At 40.5% G+C, this 18660-nt stretch overlaps 2 protein-coding genes across 3 annotated transcripts in view; one reads left to right on the plus strand and one right to left on the minus strand.

Annotated features, from left to right (window-relative positions):
* The window catches only part of Arhgef33 (Rho guanine nucleotide exchange factor 33), a 47692-nt gene that overhangs the window by 22593 nt on the left and 6439 nt on the right, over positions 1–18660 (plus strand). For both annotated transcript variants that reach the window (XM_027934614.2, XM_027934615.2), the window contains exons 9-15: positions 4093–4225; positions 5685–5768; positions 7026–7109; positions 9301–9449; positions 10402–10566; positions 11850–12681; positions 16876–17015. In XM_027934614.2, coding sequence (XP_027790415.1) covers positions 4093–4225; positions 5685–5768; positions 7026–7109; positions 9301–9449; positions 10402–10566; positions 11850–12681; positions 16876–17015 — 1587 coding nt within the window. The remainder of the gene's footprint in view (positions 1–4092; positions 4226–5684; positions 5769–7025; positions 7110–9300; positions 9450–10401; positions 10567–11849; positions 12682–16875; positions 17016–18660) is intronic.
* Sos1 (SOS Ras/Rac guanine nucleotide exchange factor 1) overlaps positions 1–18660 on the minus strand; it is a 169332-nt gene that overhangs the window by 16768 nt on the left and 133904 nt on the right. The window lies entirely within an intron of this gene.

The raw sequence follows: 18660 nt of genomic DNA on the forward strand, positions 1-18660 counted from the left end.
CCTCTAGGGTTTTGTTTTGGTTGGCTATTGCTAAATACCTGCTCAGTTTACATTAATCAAATCTAAAGGTGAGGCTACCTTTTGGTGTGGCTTTGCTTCCATGTCTGAGAATCCTAACCAGCAGAGTCTCTTCCTAGTTTCTGTCAATTTGGGAAACTAGGACAAGAATGGGAAAAGAGAAGAAGAGAATTGTTTGCAGGTCCTATGCTAGGCACTTGATTTTAACTTCATGAAATCTTCACCAGACTTGGGGCTGGTGATGTCAGTGGTGGAGTGCTCGTCTAGCATGTGTGAGGCTCTGGGTTCCATTCCCAGGACCACAAAAACAAACAAATAATAAAACACAAAATGCTGTGATTTCTACCTTATGGATGAAGAACCTAAGATCTAGAGAAGTTTAAAGGCACATAGACAATTAGTGCCAGAATTCAAATGCAGATCTGTATGACCTGGAACCTTGTACTCTTTCCATGTCACACAGTTTCTCTCTAAGGACCTTGTGGTTTCAAGGACACCACTTCAACTAACAGGAATAGGAAACATTTCTCCAAAAGCAAGAGGCACAAATTTATCTCTTCCTATTTCAAAACTCAGGCTTTTCTCTTGAACAACCCAAAAGTTCTTACTTCGGATCTCAATTGACCTGCCAAATAGAGATGCTAAATATATTTGTAGCTGTCAGAATAGTAGAGTTTTTTTTTTTTTTTTTTACTTGCTGTCACTTCCTATTTTTCTGACATTCTCTCATGATCTATCACTGAGTAAGAAGAAGTAGATTCCTCTCCCAAACTTTGAGATTAAAAAAATTAAAGCTGTCATATAATCCTCAACAAAAGATAGTTATTTCATATATCCATGATAATGCTATTCATATTAGTTATTTACCAAGCTAGCCCTCTTTTCTTTTTGTAAACAAAGCAGAGAAAAAGCATCAACTCACTGGGGATGTGGCTCAAGTGGTAGCGCGTTCACCTAGCATGCGTGGGGCACTGGGTTCGATTCTCAGCACCACATAAAAACAAAATGAAGATATTGTGTCCACCTAAAAAACTAAAAAAATAAATATTAAAAAAAGAAAAAGCATCAACTCCATATTCTTGATACTCAAAATGAATCTCTGAGCCAGCCGTGTTGGTGCACACCTGTAATCCCAGTGGCTTGGGAAGCTGAGACAGGAGGATCATGAGTTCAAAGCCAGCCTCAGCAAAAAGCGAGGTGCTAAGTAACTCAGTGAGACCCTGTCTCTAATAAAATACCAAAGAGGGCTGGGGATATGGCTCAGTGGTCAAGTGTCTCTGAGTTCAATCCCTGGTACCAAAAAAAAAAAAAAAAAAAAAAAAAAGAATCTCTGGTTCTGAGTGTGGCAGTGTTGCCATTTATCTACCCTAGAATTAGATTTTCATTATCCTTCTTTTTCCTAAGCTTTTCTGAAACCTCTGTGTACTTTAAATGGACCTATTGGTATTCTCCATGCAAAGGTGAAAATAAATTTATTAACATTTACTGCCTTTTCCATCACAAACTGCAAGCCTTTGACACTTTCTACCCTATTGGAAAGTAACCTGGGTTGAAAATAAAAACCACAACTACAACTTGACACTCAAACCTGACATTGCCACATCTCAAACTAAAATAAAGCTTTAGGTTTTCCCTGGGAGGGAAAAGAAGTGAATTGCTCAAGAGCTGCCTCAGCCTGTCTCGAGGCAGCCTGTGCCTGATGGAATGGGCTGGAAGCTGCAAACACATGCTCCCAGCTGAAGCTTGGGCAGATCTTGTTGGAAGATCCCAAAAGTTAGAGTTCTGGCCTCCTTTTTGGTCTGACTCACCTAGATAGGGCCACGACCTTAACATTAAACACCTGTCTGAATACTTATGGGGAGGATTGCCATTTAGCCTGATAAGCTAAACTCCAGTTGCCACATCCACCCAGAACTGAACCAGCTCTGTGCTATAGATAGCCACCAGGTGGCACATATTTAATTATTCATGCCCATCCAATATGGTTGTAGTGTTCTGTACCTGAAGCCCAGAAGTTATTTTAGCCTACTACTGGACTGGCAAGAGAAAATTTATTAACTTAAAATTATAGCCTCTGGGTAGGCAAAAATGTTTTTGCATCTAGACTTTTGCTGATACAAGTGTTTTACTCTGTCAGCACCATCAGTTGTGCTTTCCTCCATCAGGTTTATGGTCTTTTCCCAGTCTTTCTGCATGGCTTCTAGCAACCCCTCCAAATTCCTCTCTGGTCTAGACAGGGATTACTAAGACCTTCCAAGTCCACCATTCTATCTGTACAGCTCAGATCGAGAGGTCTCTCATCTGATATTTAGGATCAGCAAACTTTGCATATGTGGAGACTCATTGTACAGAAGATGGAGGGAATGGAATGGAAGATTTCCTTGTTTATTAGTCAGGATTCTCTAGAGGAACAATCAACAGGATCTATCTATCTTATTATGAAAAGAGGATTTATTAGATTGGATTACAGGATCAGAAGCCGAATAGTCCCCATTGGTCAACTGTTGAATGGAGGACTGGAGAAACTAGTAGCTGCTCAGTCCAACAAGCCGGAGTCTAAGAAGAGGAGAAACCTATGATTCAGTCCCAGTTCACAACTAGAGGCTGGACACTCCCTGGAGACTGGTCAGAGTCTGCTTTGGAAGAGGGAAGGAGCTGAAATCCAGTGTCCTCAGGTGATCTCAGCAGCCGTCTAAGCAGCTGCTCAAGAAGAATAAGTTTTAATCTACATTGATTTTCTCCTTCTTCCATCTTTTTTCCATCCAGGTCCCCAGCCTTTTGGACTAAACCATCTACATTCAGGAAGGTCTCACCCTTTGGTTTGCTCTTCCACATAATAATTATCTCTGGAAACACCCTCGTCGATGTACCCAAAAGTCTCTTAACTTTATGCATTTCTTAATCCAATCAAATTGGTAATCCCGGTTAACCATCATAGTTTGTATCTTTCATAGGGGAGCTTGGTACCTTATTCTGGTTTGTCTTCGCTGAGTTACAGCCACAGGGAAGTCTTTGGAAATGAGTTGAAAAATCTAACCCATTCTTCTCAATATGATATCATTTCTACTTTCCCAGCAGAGTTCTGCTTGTTGGCAAATTACCCCAGTTGTCCACTAATTTGCTCCCATTAGAACCTGAGGAAGTATTTAAATAAGTTCAGCACTCAGTGACAAGTAGGCCATCACGTTCATCTTTCTTAAATTTGTTGTGTTGAAAGCACAGGGAACCTACTTTCAATTTACTTCTATCTCTCTTTTCCACTGCACCCTTCTCTGACTTCTCTCTTCCTCCCTTCATTTCCTCTGGGGAAAAAATGATGCATATTGAGAGGAAGAGGAAAGAGATTTGAGGATGGGAAAGAGATTCTGTGAAACTCCAAGGAGTACCAGGACAGCCCTGGTCTCTAGCCTCTGCAGGCAAGACTTTGTCTTTGCCTAGTTTGCCTCTTAGGAATTGAAAGAAAGGGGAAAAGAGACCCTCTCATTGCCCCCCAACTCCCTGAGCTTTTAGTTACTAGCTTTAAACAAATTTTCCTACTTACCTAAATAGCAGTCTGCTAGCCAAGAATAACTAAGTGCCACATTAGATGCTGTCATCTACAGCACAAATTAGAATAGATTATTTGCATATTAAATTGGAATAAGTTTAAAATATTATAAAAAAGGCTTCTCTTAGAATTTCCACTCTTAGGTATGATAAATAAGAGTGTACCAGGTGAACTTTAAAAAGGTCAATTGAGTGATAGGCTCTTACTATTTGATCAATACACATTTGTATAGGGGCCATCAGTAATGGGGTCTTTTTACAGTGTGAAGGTATCAGCTAAGGTCTATGACAATTTTTTTTTAATCTTAAATGCAGACCTGTAACTCACAGTATTTCAGAGGACTGTGAAAATGTGACCTGCTATATTTATCCCTACCCCTGCCCCCATGCTAGGGGTTTCATCCAGGGCCTCATGCATGCCAGGGGACCACTTACCACGGAGCCACATCCCCAGGCCCTGCGTTTATGCTTGTAGGATCTTTTCTTCTCTACACCTGGCATGTGTTTCTTTCTGTGCTCTGTTTCAAGCCTCTTCCCTGGGTCTTTACGGTACATTGTCCAGCAGCACCTGGATTTGCTTCATGCACTGCAGGAAAGGGTCCTGAAATGGCCACGCCAAGGAGTTCTTGGAGATTTATTCCTTAAACTAACAAATGATGAGGTAAGCCATTTTAAAATCCTCCTCTACAACTTTAATTATATCGATCTGTGTTTCCCTCATCTGCTTCTCTTAACGGAGAATCTAAAAAGAGTGATTTGCAGAGGAACTACTACTAACTTCCTTATTCTACAATTACTGAATAAGATTCAGAGAGATTTTAAAGGCTTTTCTGAAATCACCCAGCTTGCTGGGTAATGAGATATCTGTGTGACTGGAAACATGGTTCATAACTTTATATAGAACTATAACTGACTTCACTGAAAATGCAAGTATATATGATTATATGTGTTTATGTTCATATACTCATGCTCATAAATATGCATACATACCTGTAAAATAAGCGTATAAGTATATATGTGTGTATTTTCACACATAATTTTCATTCTTTAGAGATTTTTTTAAAGTATGGCTATTTGTCCTGAATATCTTTTGTTTTCACTTCCTTGGAGAAAGGAAAGGGTGCTAAGTTTTGAAAATCTATATAATGTTTTACATAGAAAATATGATCCAGACCAAGGCTACAAATTCAAATGTCTGCAGGGCCAGATAGTGACATAAATGAGAGATGTGGGTTAAATGTAATACAATATGGACTGGTGGGAATTACACTGAATTGCACATATATTTTACTATAAAAATAGCTCACAGTTTTATCCAGTTATTATTCAGGAAAATGGACTAGAGTTGCCATACTTCTATTTTAAGAGAAGTGAACAATCCACAATTTTGTGTAATTTTTTCTTATTTTTAAAATACTGTGTGGGCTACTTACAATTGGTCTGAAAATCAGTTTTTGCCTGTAATCAACCTCTGTATAATGATTCTCAAATGCAGGTAACAACACAAAGTTTACAAATTAGTTGTAGAGAAAAGTAAGTATAACGCTACCTCTCTAATAACCCTTTCACTTGTTTGTAGTCACTGTGATTTCTGGGGCTAAGAATTGTTATATCTGTGAGGATATCACTTTGGAAACTATGTTTTTCTAAAGGGAAATTGCATAGGTAAATATGCACTTAGTTGAAAGATGCAGGTAGTTGAAAACACTGAGAACCACTGGTCCAGATAATACGAGAAGGGTTGGCCAGAGTTTTTATTTGGATGTAGATAATTAAAATGAAAATTAATTACAAAAACAAAATAAGCATCTTTATCATTTAACAATTTAAAAATACTTTTTCAACTTTAAGACTTTCATTCTGCCCTTAGTTTATTATTTCATGTCATTGAGGTAGGGCCATTGAGTTTTCGTTTCCAAATTGTAGTGATGTTTACATTAAAACCAAAAAGATTTATTAAAAAGATAACACAAACCTCCAAAATACATTAAAGAACACATTAATTGAATGATTAAGATAATCTCTGCCAAGCATTCCTTTTCAATATACATAGCTTTATAAATATATTGTCATTCCTGTTTCCAGGTTCTTACCTTGCATTTTTTGTGTTTCTTTTAAAGAATAACTTCTTGGATTATTATGTTGCCTATTTGAGGGATTTGCCAGAATGCATCTCATTGGTTCATGTTGTTGTTCTGAAGGAGGTAAGTTAATTCTATGTGTGTGCTGTCTTTTATTGGCATATCATTTATGCCATGTTGCTGATCTACCCAGTCAGTACAGCATGTACACTCTGAGCCTGTTTTCAGGTTAAGGGATTGCCTGAATAGAGCCACTGACACCTTTCCTAGGGCTTTAGGAGCCTACTCAAGATCACATCTGTTGCTTTGATCCTTGCCCTGCTTTATTGGTCCTCTGTTCTACTTCAATGAAATTATAGGCAAAGTAAATAGGTGTTCTAACCAGAACTCTTCAGGTTGCAGCTTTTATGCTGTGTGTGTGTGTGTGTGTTTCAGGTTTGGAAGACATGAATCTCAATATTCAAATCATCTTTTGTCAGTTTATATGATCATAAAGTGGCTGTAGTCATGTTGCTTTAAGAGCTACTGCTGTGGTGATATATTAGGTAATCAATAAGTATGTATACATCTATAACACTTCTATTTATTTTAGGTCAGTAGGAAAAAACAGTGTCAGAAGCCCCAAAGCTGCAAATTAATCAAGTCTCATAAGAGATAAGAGGCTCTGTCTTGCTTTCTACTTCAAACTCTCACCCCTACTCCCAATCTAGTATAATGCCTATAAGTTAGCATTCAGCAAATGTTTGGGAAGCAGGAAGGGGAAATGGAGGAAAAGAAAGGCACATAGAGAAAGCCCAACATGTTTTCTGCTTCCAGGCCAAACAACCAATTTCTAATGACATTTCCCTCCAACTCTGATGAAACTCTAAGCCATCCTTAGAGCCTGTTAGTAAACCATCATAATGATTACTTGCTGGAGAACTTTAATTAATTAATTGAATTCAAATATAATTTAAGTGCCCATTTCTCTTTTTTAAAAATATTGTTTGGTTGTCAAAGGATCTTTATTTTATTTATTTATATGTGGTGCTGAGAATCAAACCCAGGGCCTCACACATGCTAGGCAAGCGCTCTACCACTGAGCCACAACTTAAATGCCCATCTCTATTTAGCTCTGTACTAAGATGCAAAGTGGGGAAGGAAAGTGTAGTTTGGAAATTTAAGTGGATTCAAAAGACATATATGATACGCTCCTTGCTAAAGAAGAGTTACCTCCTTGGTCATGTCCCTGCACATGTGAAAGATCAATGCTTCATGGTGATCTTTGGAAAGAGAATGCTCTGGGCATAAATCCTTTCTTCTCTGGTGCAGCTGACTCCGGGGTTCTGCTGCCAGAGCTGGAGGAACACTGAAAAGTGACTCCACCTTTCTTTCATTCAGGGTGATGAAGAGATTAAATCTGACATCTATACACTGTTTTTTCACATAGTCCAGCGGATCCCTGAATATTTGATACATCTGCAGGTAAGCATGGCGAGGCAAGCCATCAAACTTATTCTCATATTGAAATATTATTTTTGGCTTCTGACTTCTACTGTAAAGGTTCAAGGAATCATTAATATTTCTAAGTGTTTACATGGCTTATATTATTATGACTACCCCATACCTCATCATACTCTGTGGGATAAACTAAAAATCTCTTATCTCCAAAAATCTTTTTTTTTTTTTTTGTACCAAGGATTGAACTTATGGGCAGTTGACCACTGAGTCACATCCCCAGAACTATTTTGTATTTTATTCACAGACAGGGCCTCACTGAGGTGCTTAGCACCTCGCTTTAGCTGAGGCTGGCTTTCAACTCGCGATCTTCCTGCTTCAGCCTCCAGAGTCACTGGTATTACAGGAGTGTACCAAGTGCTTGGCTCCAAAAATATCTTGATTTATGATGCCTGACTTTGAGTTTTATCTTTATTTACGAGCCATGTCCCCCTCTGGTGGTCCAGGATTGAAGCACTTTATTTAGTGCCATCTACTTTGGCTCTACAGTCATCTAAATGTCAGCTCTTGGTGTCTAAATTTCTATTTAACCTGCCCACTTAATTGCTATTTCACTTGGCTCAAGTCAAAGTTTTTACTTTACAATGCTTATACTTATACAGAAGAGTCATGAAGAAGCTGATGAGCAGATCTCTTCACACCATTTTTCCACAGGGTTTGAGGCATATTGAAGGGAGTAGAGCCAAGAGATTCATCAATCTCTTACTAGTCCCTCTTCTTCCAATCACCCACCTGTTCTGCTTTAACTACTGACTGGTCTTTGAAGTAATTCAGCAAAAACATCTTAGGAATACTTGTGATTAATCTTAGATGGAGGCAGTCCAATGTCAATATTGAGGTTTTCTAAATTTTGTATGGCTTTAAGGCCTAATAGCATTTTCTCATGATAATTATATTATTACTTAATATAATTCCTTTCAAAAATCCCATAAGATAGGAATCATTGTTACCACTTTTTAGATGAGAATATGAAGGGCCAAAGAAACAAGTAATATGCCTAAGTTCTTATCTAGTGGTGAAAAACTAGGACTGAAGTCCAGGTCTTGCAAGTATTAGAATATGGTAAATAAGCCCTGGTTCTACCTTGTGATTTAAGTTCAAAGCCTTCCTCCATTACTTACTAGATATGTGATTTAGTAAAGATCTCTTAATTTCTCTGTACCCCCAATTTTCTTATTTGCTAAAGAGAGATAATAATTATACCTGTCTAACTAGGTTGTGGTAAAAATTAAATGGGGTAATATATGTAAATGGCTCAGTTCCTGACAAGAAGTATTAAACTAATGTTAGCTTTACCAAAGTCCAGTCACATACATCTACCATAGTACAGTAGATATTAGTCCATTTTGGTGTTACTATACCAAAATATCGGAGGCTAGGAACTTTATAAAGGAAAGAGGTTTATTTGGGCTCATGGTTCTGGAGGCCCAAGAGCACTGTGCTGACATTACCTTCTGATGTGGGCCTCATAGCAGATAGTGTCACATGGTGGGAGCACATACAAGAATGATGGGTCCCATGATATGTGAGAGGAGGCAAGATGGGGGGAGGGTCCAGGCTTACTTATTTATAACAACTCACTCTCATGAGAACTAACCATCTTCATAAGACCAGCATTAATCCCTTCAAGAGTGTGGTCAGTCACCTAATCATATCTCACTAAGCCCCACCTCTCAAAGGTCCTACCAACTTTCAATACCACTATATCGTATGCAAGCTTCGAGCACATGAACCCATAGGGAACAAACCATATCCAAACCAAATGTAATAGGAGGGGTCACCAGGCCAGGTTTGATGATAATCACCATCCACCAACCACCCCTACCTGCCTGCCTTGATGCCTGACATTCTCATCAGTAGTCTGACTCATTTGAATTAAGATTTAATTATAGTAATTGTTAGAATGCCTCTGCTATTCAGAGATCTAATTCATAGATCCTTCTAACTTTCTAGTTGGAACTGTAATGACTTATTTTCCCTTGGAATGGTGGAAAGAGAACAGCAAATTTGACATTCCAGCTTATTAGATGGGTCATATGTATTGTTGTTTTGACTAAAAGGCTATCAAACTTAAAAAAATAGATCCAGGTAAGATGCAAAAGAGACAAAACAACTTTTCCTTCTTCTTATATAATGCTTCCTTTTTCCCTCTATGCAGAATGTCCTGAAGTTCACAGAGCAAGAACATCCTGACTATTACCTACTACTGGTGTGCGTTCAGCGTCTCCGAGTATTTATCTCACACTATACCCTGCTGTTTCAGTGCAATGAGGATTTGCTTATTCAGAAACGAAAAAAGCTCAAGAAGTAAGTTTCTGATGAATTCAATTGGGAAGGTCTGTCAAAGGGTTCTGAGAATAAGTTACACAGACCAGTCAATGTAGGTATCTGTCACAAGTAACCACATTGTGGTTATGTGGCTGAGATGCAGTGGTGGGAGGTAGGAGAGAGTAGGAGAGGTGCCCAGACAGTACAGGAGGGAGACACCTATAACCTGGTGAAATTACTTTAGAGAAAGAGCATTTTCACTCTAATGCCCTCTCATGTTAACTACCTCAAAAATAGTTCAGTTTCCCTAAACTTATCAGGTACAAAATCAGTTTAAGGGCCAGAAGATCATTTCCTTCATCAATCTAATGAACATTTATTGAGCCCCTGTTCTATTATTCTATACACTGAATACATTGCAATGAACAAAATGGTCAGAAACCCCTGCCACATGGAGCTTATTTTTCATAGTTGGACAGTGAACAAATAAGTTAGATGTTAATAAGTGCTATGTATAAAAGTAAAACAAATGATGTGGGGAAGAGTTTGAAGAAAGAGAAGGTTAGGAAACTTCTGAGCTCCAAAGGGAACAGACGCAACCCATAGCAGAGCTTCCTGATGACCTGGATTTCCTTCAACCTTATCCCAACCCACTTGATGGAAAATAGAATTATTTCTGTCACGGCTTCAGACCAGAAAAGATGCTCTCTCAAGTCAGGGCTCTTCTAATAGCATGCATCTCTCAATACTACCCCCTACCCCCAATCTCTTGTCAGCCAGTTAATCAGCATCCATACTTGTAACCAGGTTGCTTACATTATGAAAAGTTGCTTACATTATGTAAGCAACCTGATGTTAGACCGCCCTGGAGAAAGAGAAAAGCTCACAACAAGGGTCATCTGAGAGATAATTCTTTCTTAGCATAATCTGTGCATTTAGAGAGCCACTTTCCCCATGTACAACCTGAGAATCTTTACTTCTATCCTGTTAGGTCATCAATGGCAAAGCTATACAAAGGGCTGGCTTCCCAGTGTGCAAATGCTGGCCAAGATGCTTCCCCCACTGCAGGCCCTGAGGCTGTCCGAGACGGTGGGATCCACTCAGAAGAGATTCTGCAACCCTACTCATCTGCTCCCAGTTCTGGCCCCACTGTCACGTAAGCACTATTGCTATGGAAAGGCTGATGGCAATGCCCTTAGTCCCAGGCAGTTTGTGTGGGTTAGTAGGCTGATCTGGAAAGGAGTATGATCTACAGAACTCTTCCTCTTTACCCCATCAGGCCTATCTGTGACAGCTAAGCAGTTGACCAGTTGCTTTGATCCAAGAGAAAGACACTAATTTTGAGGGACTGGCCTACAGTGGGAATAGAGGCAGAAAGTGGAAGTTTACTTTGTGGATTACTCCAACTCTTGAGACAGTAATAAAGCCTTTTATCTTCCTTGAAGTGCAACAAACAGAGCTCCAAAATAAAATCTCTAGCATTTTATAGCAGACTGAACAACATGGCTATCATAACACTCGTGCAAAGAAAATAAAATTCAATAACAATCTTCAAAGGTAGAAGAGTCAGATCAAGATTTCATTTCACTATTTCTTTTCACATCTATAAATGTAAGACCTAATTTTCATTTTAGGATCACCAAAGTAAGATACTCTGGTGTTAGCTTTTACATTTTTATATATTTCTGAGGTAAGAATTTAAATATGAATAAATTAGAACACTACTTTGAATCAGTGTGGAGTTGTCCATTTACATCTGTCTGGCAGCTGAAGCAAAACTGGAAAGTCCCATCTGATGGGTATGCTATACATTGTAACCTATGTAAATTATTCACTATTCATGATCCCTCCCCAAACGAACAAAACCTTCCATGATATTGGGCATATTCAGAGCGGAAACTCTTAAAACAGTATTAATGCTTTGTGGGTGGAAGTTTGGGGTTACTTAGCATCATTATAGCCATAGTTTTTAATTATGAAAAATTTAAATTTACCCAAGTACAATGAACCCCACATGCCACCATTCAGATTCAACAGTTATCAAGACATGCACATTTATTTCATCTAGGAATATACTTGTTTTTAAGTGTGAAGATCCATGGGTGGAACAAAAGTTGAATTTCCATTATTTTGTGTCAACCAGAGCAAGAAAGAGCAGTTTTAAGAGATGCCTTGGAACACTGTGACTGATGGTGGAAAGGTCAGAGCTTACACAAAGGGGAATGAAAATGGTCCTGGTGCCATTGAGGGGCTCAGGCATCCACTTCCTCCCGGCCATTTCTACTCTTCCACCTGGGGACAGAGGTTCCTGGGAACTATTCAGTAGAAGTTTGTGGAGCTTGGCAGGCACCTGGGACGGGAAGGGCGAGCCATTATCATTAAGAGGTTAGTACTAATAAACAATAAGCACACCTCTTCTGTATTGTTTCCCCTTTAAAGACACCTGATGCCCCCAGTGAAGAAAGGCCAACAGCAGCAAAGCATGATGGAGAGCATGCAGCCCGGGAAGCCCAGTGACTGGGAGATGGAGGGCAGAAAGCACGAGAGGCCCGAGAGCCTGCTGGCGCCGGCACAGTTCTGTGCGGCCGAGCAGGACGTGAAGGCGCTCGCCGGGCCCCTGCAGGCCATCCCCGAGATGGACTTCGAGCCCTCTCCCGCCGAGCAGCTGGGCAACGTGGAGCGCTCCCTGCGCGCCCCGGCCGAGCTGCTGCCCGACGCCCGCGGCTTCGTGCCGGCGGGCTACGAGGAGTTCGAATACGGCGGCGAGATCTTCGCGCTGCCTGCGCCTTACGACGAGGAGCCCTTCCAGGCCCCGGCCCTCTTCGAGAACTGCTCGCCGGCCTCTTCCGAGTCCAGCCTGGACATCTGTTTCCTGCGGCCCGTCAGCTTCGCCATGGAGGCCGAGCGGCCCGAGCACGCGCTGCAGCCGCTGCCTAAGAGCGCCACGTCGCCGGCGAGCAGCAGCGGCGCCTACAAGCTGGAGGCAGCGGCGCAGGCGCAGGCGCACGGCAAGACCAAGCCGCTGAGCCGCTCGCTCAAGGAGTTCCCGCGCACGCCGCCCGCCGAGGGCGTGGCCCCGCGCCTCTACAGCACGCGTAGCAGCAGCGGCGGCCGCGCGCCGCTCAAGGCCGAGCGCGCGGAGCGCGCGGAGCGCGCCGCGCAGCCCCACGGCTCGGCCGGCGGCGCTGCCGTACCCCGCGGCGCGCCGCGGACCTTCTTCCCCCAACAGAGGTCCCAAAGCGAAAAACAGACCTATTTGGAAGTAAGGAGGGTAAAGTAAAACCGAACCGAAACCCACAACGCCGGCGGCCCCGGGCCTAGAGCTGCAGGGCCAGCCCGACGCCCCCTAGCGAGGAGGGGAGTGGGATGAGGCCAGGCTAGGGACCCAGAAGTCGCCTGCCCCAGTAAAAGGCTCGTGCCTCGGTGGCCTTGAAGGCGAGTGGCAGCTCGGCAGCTCCCGTACAGGACACAGAGCAGGTCACACAAGTACATGTGTGAGGGCAGAGAAGACCCTCGACTCATTTTAGATCTGCGTTGTCTCCATGTTCATACTCATTCTCTCTCCCTTGCCCCTCCTCTCCAACCTCTCCCTTCTCTCCTCTCTGTGAAAGCGTTCTCTTCCCTTCTCCCCTTTCTCCTCTCGCTCTGAGAGGATTAGGAGTGATGTCATTCTCCTTCAGCTTGTGGCACCTTAGAGTTGAACTTGTTTCAAAGCGTTGCACGCAACTCTCTGGCTTGGCTTTCTCCCCTTGCCTGTTAGGAACCCCTCCTTGTTTAAACGTTTAAGACTGTGTGACAGCTACCCTACTCCCTGCCCCCACTGTCCTTGCTTGTAGCTAGGGATGAAGCAAGTTGCCCTGTTTTTAGTGTGGGCTTTGAGAAGTTGGCTGCAAAGCTAACTTTCATTTCTGCTTGCTTTCTTTTTGATTAGAAAAGGATGTCACATTAATTTATATTGGATGAGACAAGGACATCCCATGGTAGAGAAGAATTGACTCAAAAAACACCTTCTTTGGTCTCAGTGAACGTTGATACATTTTGATGCCTATCCTTAGTGTTTTCAAGCCTTGAGTCCTTAAAAAGGGTGATTAAACACATGTCCATGAAAGGGCCAGTAGTTCCTAAGCAAATACTTAAGTTCTTAATGTGATTGAAACAGACAATTTCTGATTAGGCAGAAAGTAACACAACTTTCACCTGTACCACAACCCTTCCATTCCACTTATTCTCATCTCCGAGGAGTGGGGACAGATTGATGATCACTGATTCCTTTAATTAATTTTCCAACAAACAAAATTAAGTGCCTGCCTTGTTCTAATTTCTATGCTCATTGCTGAGGATTTAGAAATAAACAACATCTAATTTCTGTACTCCAGGATTACTAGCTTAGTATAGGAGTAAGGCACAAAAACACAGAACTATAATAAACTGTAGGAGCCCACAGAGGATTATCTAAAATTTCTTGGTATGATGGTGGTCAGAAAAGCCTTCCTAAATACAGAAAGTATTTGGGAAGTATTGGGTGTCTGAATTAGATTTGAAAATTTGCCTAGAAGTTAGCTGAGGGAAATCTGAGGTAGACAGGCATGAAAAAAAGTGTAATTAATATAGTTTATGCTGTTAAAAATGCTTTCATTTCACATGTTCATAAAAATGTTTTTCCCTAATTGATGTGTGAAAATTTAGGGGTTCAACAATTGCCAGGTAAAAACCATTAATCAGAAATAACAAGTAATATATCTGAGAAACAATGAGTAATATATTTGTGACTGTTTAACAGACATATGAAAGAACAATATGTTAGAAACTGTTAATCACACAAATTGGGCAACAAATTTCCTCCCCTAACATTGTAAGACAGAAGTCAAGTCAGTTTAAGAAGAGACACCAAAGAAGTATCAAATGAAATCTGTTTTAAAAAGATCTTTTCTCTAGCAGTACATGTCAGTAAAATTTTCAAATATGCAAAAGTTCCCATTGCTTATTTCTGGTTTTGGACAAATTATTCTTTGTAAAAACTCAGAAGGCCTAGATTACTAGAATTCTTAGAGAGAGTTGGGTGCAGAGTGCAGGTGGACAGAGGTTGTGTATGAGTATTAAAGTTGGTGCAAATGTGTATGTGCATGCATGTATGTTTGTATGTGTATATTGGTGAGTGCATGTATATATGAATAAGTGTATATGAGGTGGGGGCAGGATGGGGAATTTTGTTGCAAAATATAACCCTACAACTCTCCCCACTTTTGGTGGTACTGGGGATTGGATTCAGGGGTCCTCTAACCCTGAGGTACATCCCCAGCCCTTTTAATTTTTTCTTTTGAGACAGAGTCTCATTAAGTTGCCCAGGCTGGCCTGGAACTTGCAGTCCTTCTGTCTCAGACTCCTGAGTTGCTGGGATTACAGGCATGTGCCACCATACCTCACCTTATCTTACTTGGCTATTGAGATGTGGAAAACTTCTGTTCTATCTCTATATACTCTGCATCTCCTACGTCTGCCCAGGAGAGCCAACTGAAGCCTAGTCCTTAGTGTCCTCTCTCAAAGTCAAGAAAGAAGACAGTGTGTTTTAATGCAAAGAGCATCTGATTGGGTGTCAGGAGCTCTAGGTTCTAATTCTGGCTCTATGCTAAATAGCTGTGTGCTTTTAGACAATTCACTTGGCTTCTCTATGTTTTCAGCTTTCTTACCTATAAAAACAAGGCAATATTTACCTTACTTATGTCACAGGTTTGTTGTGAAGATCAGGCCAAAAAAGATAAAATTTGTCAATATGCTTTGTAAAGTATGGGATGCTATACAGATATAAAATGTTATTAAGCTTATGGTTCTACAGAAAGATTTTTTTCCTTAAACAGTTAATAGATTTAGTTTCCCCAAATGAATGATTTGATGAGGGTCCTAGTTAAAAATCACTTTAATAGAGTTTCCATACTCAACTGGAGGCAAAAATAAGCTATTTCCTTCTGTAGTCCTGAATTCCAAGTCCTTGTGTGAAACATCACCCACCAGGCATTTTCGCCAACACTGTAGCCTGGTTGTGGTCCCTAAAAGCCCATTTCTCAAAATATAATTGTCAAGCTAGTGGTGAGTGTATTGCCTAGGAATTTGTTATATCCAGAATTTATAGCCTGACCTACTGAATTAGAAACTGCAATTTAGGATTCATACCTAGGTGATTCATGTAAACATGAAGAGAAGATGAGAAGAAACATGCCTTAAATCACTGATTTTCATGTGCAAGTGTGCTTAAGGATTATCCAGGCTTCACTTCAGAGATTCTGATTAAGAAAGTTGGGTGGGGCTCAGGTGTTTTTGAGATGGGGTCTTGCTATGTTGTCTAGGCTTGTCTCAAACTCCTGACACAAACAATCCTCCTGTCTCCACCTCTGAGTTACTGGTAATACCAGTGTGTGCCACCATGAAAGGCAAAAATCTACATTTTAAATAGAGGCCTCAGCTGATCTTATAGTCCCAGGACCACACATCTGAGAAACACTTTACTAAGCTATCAGGATATTGATCTCCATAGTCTAGTTATGAATCTTAGCAGAATCTCAGATAATTTCAGATCTGTGACTACAACCCCAACTTAATTTCTCTAAGTCAAACCTGTATGTTTCCTGAAAAAAAAAATCATTCTCATGTTTTGCTCTTCTATCAGCAGTCACCCATCCAATTCATATGACTTACAGGGCATTCTCAATGTTTCTTTGCCTTGACTTCTTGGATACTTTTAAGGTTATTCAAAATCCAGAAACTATTTTTAGATTAATTTTAAATTAGTTAACTCAAGATATAATATATATGTATATGCACATCTAGCTTATATACAGATGAATACATATGCACATCTATTAGTTGACACATTTCACATTTAAAAAATGAGAGTTCACAAAAGATACATCCTTATTTCTATTTTATTTTATATTCCAATATCATGGATTCTGAATTGTAAAAACTGTTAAAGGCTTATTTTCAGTTTGGGGATAGTAGATGATCTTACTTCTAAACAGTTCTGACCTCTCAAAAACTCCTTCCCGCATTTATGCCTAAAATGGAGAATTAGAAACATGAGTTTAAAACTCATATTACAATTAAGGAGATTTCTTATTTTTTTAGAAAGAAATATATTCAGAGATATAAAGGGGCTTAGTACTGGGTTTCCAGCAAGACAGTGTCAGTGCCAGAATAAGCATTTACTTTCTATACTTTTTAAGCATTCGCTATGTTCCTATCCTAGATTATTTACCTTGATATATAGGAAATACTACACTCAGCAGAAAATTTTCTCCTTTCCACTTCATGATTTCTTTATTAGCCTAAGTGTGCTTTAGTTGGGATTGGGTATTCACTGATAGTCTTTTGGGGTAGGTGAGGAAAGTGACAAAATAAAAAAAACTGACCCATAGTCAGGATAGATATTTTTGGAAAAGAGTAAAAAACAGTACCTCTTTTGTGTTTTCAGGAGATGCATTTAGAAGACACCACCCGATTCTGTCCAAAGGAAGAAAGAGAAAGTGAACAAACATCTTTCAGCGATCAAAATCCCAGGCAAGACCAGAAAGGGGGCTTTCGCAGCTCCTTCCGCAAGCTCTTTAAAAAGAAGTGAGTAGCCATAGACAAGACAGCATTGTAACTCATTTCCCTTTGGGCTAAGTCTCGAGGTTTTAACATTAATAATTATCAAGTAGTCTGGTCTCGCATAGCTTCAAGTTTAGTGCTTGCTCCCAGTGGCCACAATTTCTGCAGGGTGAAGATATTTCTCATTGTAATCTCCCAGAGTAGAAGCACACTCAACTCTCTCTCCTGCTACTTCTTTTATCCCTTCTTTCTTGTTCCCAAAGTCACCTGCCCTGAGAGGAGTGAGCAGAGGAGGTTTTTCTGGGAGTGGGATCCTCTATTGAAGTTGAGTTTAATGGGTATTCCATCAGAATCTCCTCCACACTTGGGGAAAGTTTTTTTTTTTTTCTTTTTTAATATTGTTGTTGGATGGGGTATCAAATCCAGGGCCTCACACATGCTACTGGGAGGTTTTCTAAGGGCATCACAGCACTTCTGCTTTTACGGGCCTATAGTTGTCAGGGATACTACATGTTTATTGGGACTTCTGCTAGTGTTTTCCCTGAATGGATGGATTTGGCCTGGGTTCTAGTTAAAAATCACTTTAATGAAGTGTCCATGCTCCTCACAAGGCAAAAAAGCATTTCCCTCTGTGGTTCTTCTAATATTCTAGGTCTTTGTTGTTGTATGAAACACCACCCACCAGGCATTTTGTCCAGCACTCAGCTACAGTCTAGGAGACAGGGCCAAACCCTAGCATAAATATAAGGGGGAGATGAGCATTAACATTTGAATACTGAGAGATTTGCCTGTCCAGCCATTGCCTGTCTGAGTAACTGCTGTTTGTATCTCTACTGTTCCTTAGGTCTGCCTCTCTTTCCTTTAGGGAGATCTCCCTGCTATTTATTTTCTCTTGGTAGAAATTTTTTGCATTCACTTTTAATAGCAAGTCTTCATATTTTGTTGTTTGAAAAGTTAAACAGAGGTGTTGTTGTTGCCTTTGGAGAATTGCTGGAAAATCATTTTTTCCTTGAAGATAGAGGTTATTGGCTGATTTAGATCATGGTCTTAGATGGAGAAGAGGGGCAGACATTGAGTATGGATTTTTTTTTATGGTTTGCTTAATTTCACAAAGGGAGGATAGTACTAAGATCAGTGGGTCTCCAATTGTTGGTCTTTGCCTATTGTTACTAGATGAAAGAGGAAGAGGAAGAACAGTTCTGCAGTTAACCACAGCCCTACAGTCCCTTTTCAGTTTTGTTAAGGCAGCCCAATGTGTGCATGACTGCTGCTGGATCCTCAAGACACTTTATTCAGGGGTTGAAACGTCAAGAATTGTATATTCTTTCTAGGATAATAGACTTAGATCTTTCTTGGCCTAATGCCTGCTTCTGTCAAGTTTGATAGCTTTCCAGTCTGAACTTGGGATTAAGGGACTCCAGATTCCTAAAGGCACTTCTTGAGCCTATTCTTTTTCTTTTTTTTCAAACCATGGTATTCCTGAAACAGTCACTTTTTGCTCACTACCATTTATACTGACTGGTTACTGTCTTAGAAAACAATGAGAAATAGATTCACCACTGGTTCCTTTTCAAATTTCTGTTTATCAGAGAAATATAAAAATATGCTCTTCTGGTTACATGAGACAAAGGGAGTGGACTTGACCTCTTTGTATCCAGAGGGCAGGAAT

Source organism: Marmota flaviventris, chromosome 14 (assembly GCF_047511675.1).
Source record: "Marmota flaviventris isolate mMarFla1 chromosome 14, mMarFla1.hap1, whole genome shotgun sequence".
Classification (NCBI taxonomy): Eukaryota; Metazoa; Chordata; class Mammalia; order Rodentia; family Sciuridae; genus Marmota; species Marmota flaviventris.